The 6,160-nt window shown below is 38.2% G+C and overlaps 1 protein-coding gene across 1 annotated transcript; it reads left to right on the forward strand.

Moving 5' to 3' along the window:
• Positions 1–5,038: 5,038 nt before the first annotated feature.
• On the forward strand, positions 5,039–5,570 carry LOC101104237 (large ribosomal subunit protein uL24-like). The gene has a single exon (XM_027970675.2). It carries the CDS (start codon positions 5,082–5,084, stop codon positions 5,517–5,519), a length of 438 nt encoding a protein of 145 aa, XP_027826476.1. The 5' UTR covers positions 5,039–5,081; the 3' UTR covers positions 5,520–5,570.
• The last annotated feature ends 590 nt before the right edge of the window (positions 5,571–6,160 follow it).

The following is a 6,160-nucleotide window of genomic DNA, read 5'->3' on the forward strand; positions in this document are numbered from 1 at the left end:
GCTGCACTCAATATGCCAGCTAATTTGGAAAACTCAGCAGTGGCCACAGGACTGGAAAAGGTCAGTTTTCATTCCAATCCCGAAGAAAGGCTATGCCAAAGAAGGTTTAAACTACTGCAGAATTGCACTCATCTCACACACTAGCAAAGTAATGCTCAAAATTCTCCAAGCCAGGCTTCAACAGTATGTGAACTGTGAACTTTCAGATGTTCAAGCTGGATTTAGAAAAGGCTCAGGAACCAGAGATCAAATTGCCAGCATCTGTTGGATCATCAAAAGAGCAAGACAGTTTCAGAAAAACTTCAACTTCTGCTTTATTGACTACGCCAAAGCCTTTGACTGTGAGGATCTCAGCAAACTGTGGAAAATTCTTAAAGAGATGGAATACCAGACTACCTTACGTGCCTCCTGAGAAATCTGTATGCAAGTAAAGAAGCAACAGTTAGAGCTGGACATGGAACAACAGACTGATTCCAAATTGGGAAAGGAGTATGTCCAGGCTGTATTTTGTCACCTTGCTTAATTAATTTAAATGCAGAATACATCTTGCGAAATGCCGGGTTGGATAAAGCACGAGCTGGATTCAAGATTGCTGGGAAAAATCTCAGTAATCTCAGATATGCAGATGACACCAACCTTATGGCAGAAAACAAAGAACTAAAGATCCTCTTGATGAAAGTTAAAGAGGAGAGTAGAAAAAGTTGGCTTAAAACTCAACATCCAGATAACTAAGATCATAGCATCTGGTCCCATTACTTCATGGCAAATAATGGGGAAACATGGAAACAGTAACAGACTTTATTTTTTTGGCTCGAAAATCACTGCAGATGGTGACAGCAGCCATGAAATTAAGAGACACTTGCTCCTTGCAAGAAAAGCTATGACCAACCTAGACAGCATATTAAAATACTAGAGACATTACTTTGCCAATGAAGGTCCATCTAGTCAAACCTAAGGTTTTTTCCAGTAGTTATGTATGGATGTGAGAGTTGGACTATAAGGAAAGCTGAGTGCTGGAGAATTGATGCTTTTGAACTGTGGTGTTGGAGAAGACTCTTGAGAGTCCCTTGAACTGCAAGGAGATCCAACCAGTCTGTCCTAAAAGAAATCAGTCCTGAATATTCATTGGAAGGACTGTTGCTGAAGCTGAAACTCCAATACTTTGTGAAGAACTGACTCATTTGAAAAGACTCTGAAGCTGGGAAGGTAGGAGAAGCAGACAACAGAGGATGAGATAGGACAGCAGAGGATGGCATCAGTGATTCAGTGGACATGAGTTTGAGTAAGCTTGGAAGTTGGTGATGGACAGGGAAGCCCGTTGTGCTGCAGTCCATGGGGTCATAAAGAGTCTGACACAAATGAGCGACTGACTTAACTGAATATATATATATATATATATATATATATATATATATATATATATATATATTTGAATCACTTTGCTGTACACCTGAAACATTGTTAATCAAGTATACCTTAATAAAAAAAAAAAAGAAAGTGAGATCCAATAAGAAAAAAAAAGGGTGGAGATAATTTGATGTTTGCATGGAAAATACAGGTCTGTGAAATCCTGGATGCTTGACAGAGGCAGGTTGTAAATCTAAGCCTGTGCTTTCCAGTAGCCAGGATGGAGAAAAAAACTGATCGATTCTTCCTCTCCAGTTCCCATTTATCATCTCCTCATGCCTGACATGTTACCAAATAACTGACTAATTAAGTTATATCCTCGTTTCAGAGAGTGGATTGGATTGGAAGAGCACCTAGTTTATCCAGGTACAGATTTACATATCGTCTCCTAGGGAAGGTACTTCTGCATGCCAATAATTTAATCCTTCCTTCAGTTCAGAGGGTGTTTGTTTCTTCAGATTATTTCCAAGTGGTAAGATGTGTGCTACTTTGAAAACAGAGTCCTATGTACTAACTCTAAAAAATCACTTAAGAATAATTATAAAGGCATGATGTAGTCTTAGCTGAAGTATGATCCGCTAAGCTTTCTGATATGTAAACCATTTTCTTTTTTAAGGAAGAAGCACTTTTATTCCCCTACCACATGTACATCTTGGCCTAATATAATCGGGGCAATACCCGGATTCATTTCTTTTCTACATGATGATAGAGTGCTATTCCTATCATGATTAGTCAATACGTTCAGCTCCTTCTTAAAACATGATCTGGACCATGAGAAAATCCCATTCTACTGGAGCAGTGGTCCTCAGCTGTGGTCCTTCTCCTCTGCTCTCTCCCATCCTCCATCCGGATGAGCCGCACTGCTGTGTGATTTGAGTATGTGCCATGCTCCTCAGGTGTGCGGGGGTTGTAACTAGGTTGAAAAATCACTGCCATAGACAGCACTACTTGGGTAAAGAATGACATTTTAAACAATGAAGTTATCTTAACTCAGCCATTAGCTGAGACTCAGTAATGTTTTTAATGAGCTTGTTCTTAGAACCGTATTTGTGTTATTGTGATTTAACCTATGTTTGAAAAGAAAATCACCAAAAATTCATACCCATTCAAGCTTTGATACTGAATTTTAAAGCCATATATGTACAGATACAGACAAAGAACCAGGAAAAGTCCAGCAGAAAAATAAAGAAAACTGTATGGCATAAACCTATTTGCAAATATGTCATGGAGGAGGGGACATATTGCTAACTTCCCAAGCCAAGGGCAGATAACAATATTCATAAGGTTCAGGGATTGCATTCAATTAGGCATCCGATAATTCCATCCCTCATTAGACATAATCAGTGTCTAGACTGATAGATGCTTCTAAAATTTTGGCTAGAATTATGCAGAAGAAACTAGTCAAGAATTAGAGAAAAATCATGAACAAATTATTTAGTAAAACATTCACAACCAGCTTACACATAAAAATGCCCCTTTCTTCTACCTTACTCCAGGGTCAGATCTTATTTATGAGGATTTTTGACTTTAAAACAGTTGTACTGGGGGCAAAATGTAATTTGAAAGATCTCATTTATTAAAAAAAATTAACCCTGCATAGACCCATACAGATATTTATAAGTTTAATATTCTTATTTAGCAAATTATAATATTACAGCTTGTAAGGAATGGAGCATGAACTTCAAATCTCCAAAGCCTAAACTCTAAACTATTCTGTTATATGGCTATAACAAACACAGGGGTGTGTGTAGGGGTGTGTGTGTGTGTGTGTGTGTGTGTGTGTGCACGTGTGCACATGTGTGTAATTTGCTAAGACTACGGTCTGTGCCTTTAATTGAACTCTCACAGAGTTTGTAACTTCCAAAGGGTAAGATTTACTGTTTTACTGGCCAATTTGGAAATCATATATAGTCACAGGATTAATAGTGTAAGATTAGGACAAATATAATTAAAATTCAGAGGCTTAGCTTACTAGTAATAGAGGAAGATGTTTAATATGTAAAAAAGAAAGCATAGTACAGATTTAGAAAATAAAGCAGGATCCTCTATGATCCACCTCCCAGAATTCTGGAAATAAAAGCAAAAATGAACAAATGGCATCTAATTAAAATTAAAAGCTTCTGCACAACAAAGGAAACTATAAGCAAGGTGAAAAGACAGCCTTCTGAATGGGAGAAAATAATAGCAAATGAAGCAACTGACAAACAACTAATCTCAAAAATATACAAGCAACTTATGCAGCTCAATTCCAGAAAAACAAACGACCCAATCAAAAAATGGGCCAAAGAACTAAATAGACATTTCTCCAAAGAAGACATATGGATGGCTCACAAACACATGAAAAGATGCTCAACATCACTCATTATTAGAGAAATGCAAATCAAAACCACAATGAGGTACCACTTCACACCAGTCAGAATGGCTGTGATCCAAAAATCTGCAAGCAATAAATGCTGGAGAGGGTGTGGAGAAAAGGGAACCCTCCTACACTGTTGGTGGGAATGCAAACTAGTACAGCCACTATGGAGAACAGTGTGGAGATTCCTTAAAAAATTGCAAATAGAACTGCCTTATGACTGAGCAATCCCACTTCTGGGCATACACACCAAGGAAACCAGAATGGAAAGAGACACATGTACCCCAATGTTCATCGCAGCACTGTTTATAATAGCCAGGACATGGAAACAACCTAGATGTCCATCAGCAGATGAATGGATAAGAAAGCTGTGGTACATATACACAATGGAGTATTACTCAGCCGTTAAAAAGAATTCATTTGAATCAGTTCTGATGAGATGGATGAAACTGGAGCCGATTATACAGAGTGAAGTAAGCCAGAAAGAAAAACACCAATACAGTATACTAACACATATATATGGAATTTAGAAAGATGGCAATGACGACCCTGTATGCAAGACAGCAAAAAAGACACAGAGGTGTATAACGGACTTTTGGACTCAGAGGGAGAGGGAGAGGGTGGGATGATTTGGGAGAATGACATTCTAACATGTATACTATCATGTAAGAATCGAATCGCCAGTCTATGTCTGACGCAGGATACAGCATGCTTGGAGCTGGTGCATGGGGATGACCCAGAGAGATGTTATGGGGAGGGAGGTGGGAGGGGGTTCATGTTTGGGAATGCATGTAAGAATTCAAGATTTTAAAATTAAAAAAATTAAAAAAAAAAAAGAACAAGATGAGCCCCAATCTGAAAGAGCCTGACCCAAGCAGATTAGGAATTTTATTAAAAAATCTTAAATGGAAAATATCCATCCAAACAAAAGAGGAGAAGGAAAATTTGATATAACTTCTTTCTCAGTGATTAGCAGATCAAGTGGACAATGTGTATTGTAAATAATACCTAAAGTTGACCTAATAGATAAAGTTGACCTAATAGAGTAATTATCTAAATCTACATTCCACTAGAATTTCAGAAAGATTTCATTTAAAAAAAAAGACCAAGTGCAACAAGAGCTTTGTCATTAGAATTGATGAGAGTGTGACTTGTGTATTTTGATGCTGATCCTGAGATTCACTGAACTAATAAATATATATCCAGATATATATTACATATACCAAAAGAATGCTCTTATAATAAAATGTCCATGATACAAAAATCAACCTAATAGCTCTTCCCTTCTGTGGCCATCGCTGAAACGCTAGCGGCCAAAATGAAGTTCAATCCCTTTGTGACTTCTGACCGAAGCAAGAATCGAAAAAGGCATTTCAATGCGCCTTCCCACATTCGCAGGAAAATTATGTCTTCTCCTCTTTCTAAAGAGCTAAGACAGAAGTACAATGTTCGATCCATGCCCATCCGAAAGGATGATGAAGTTCAGGTTGTACGAGGGCACTACAAAGGGCAGCAAATTGGCAAAGTAGTCCAGGTTTACAGGAAGAAATACGTCATCTACATTGAACGAGTGCAGCGGGAGAAGGCTAACGGCACAACTGTCCATGTGGGCATTCACCCCAGCAAGGTGGTTATCACCAGACTAAAACTGGACAAAGACCGCAAAAAGATCCTCAAATGCAAAGCCAAATCTCGCCAAGTAGGAAAGGAAAAGGGCAAATATAAGGAAGAAACAATTGAGAAGATGCAAGAATAAAGTCATCTTGTCTACAGCTTTCATTAAAAACTGTTAAAATGAAAAAAAAAATCAACCTAATAAACCTAAATAAATAATCACCAAAAAATCAATGAAAAGTGAGAAAAAAAAAAAAAAAAGAAAGCTGTGGTACATATGCACAATGGAGTATTACTCAGCCGTTAAAAAGAATTCATTTGAATCAGTTCTGATGAGATGGATGAAACTGGAGCCGATTATACAGAGTGAAGTAAGCCAGAAAGAAAAACACCAATACAGTATACTAACACATATATATGGAATTTAGAAAGATGGCAATGACGACCCTGTGTGCAAGACAACAAAAAAGACACAGGTGTGTATAACGGACTTTTGGACTCAGAGGGAGAGGGAGAGGGTGGGATGATTTGGGAGAATGGCATTGAAACATGTATACTATCATGTGAGAGTCGAATTGACAGTCTATGTCCGACGCAGGATACAGCATGCTTGGGGCTGGTGCACGGGGATGACCCAGAGAGATGTTATGGGGAGGGAGGTGGGAGGGGGGGGTTCGTGTTTGGGAATGCATGTACACCCGTGGTGGATTCAAGTCAATGTATGGCAAACCAATACAGTATTGTAAAGTAAAGTAAAAATAAAAATTAAGAAAAAAAAAATGT

The sequence above is a fragment of the Ovis aries genome, chromosome 5, assembly GCF_016772045.2.
Source record: "Ovis aries strain OAR_USU_Benz2616 breed Rambouillet chromosome 5, ARS-UI_Ramb_v3.0, whole genome shotgun sequence".
Lineage (NCBI taxonomy): Eukaryota > Metazoa > Chordata > Mammalia > Artiodactyla > Bovidae > Ovis > Ovis aries.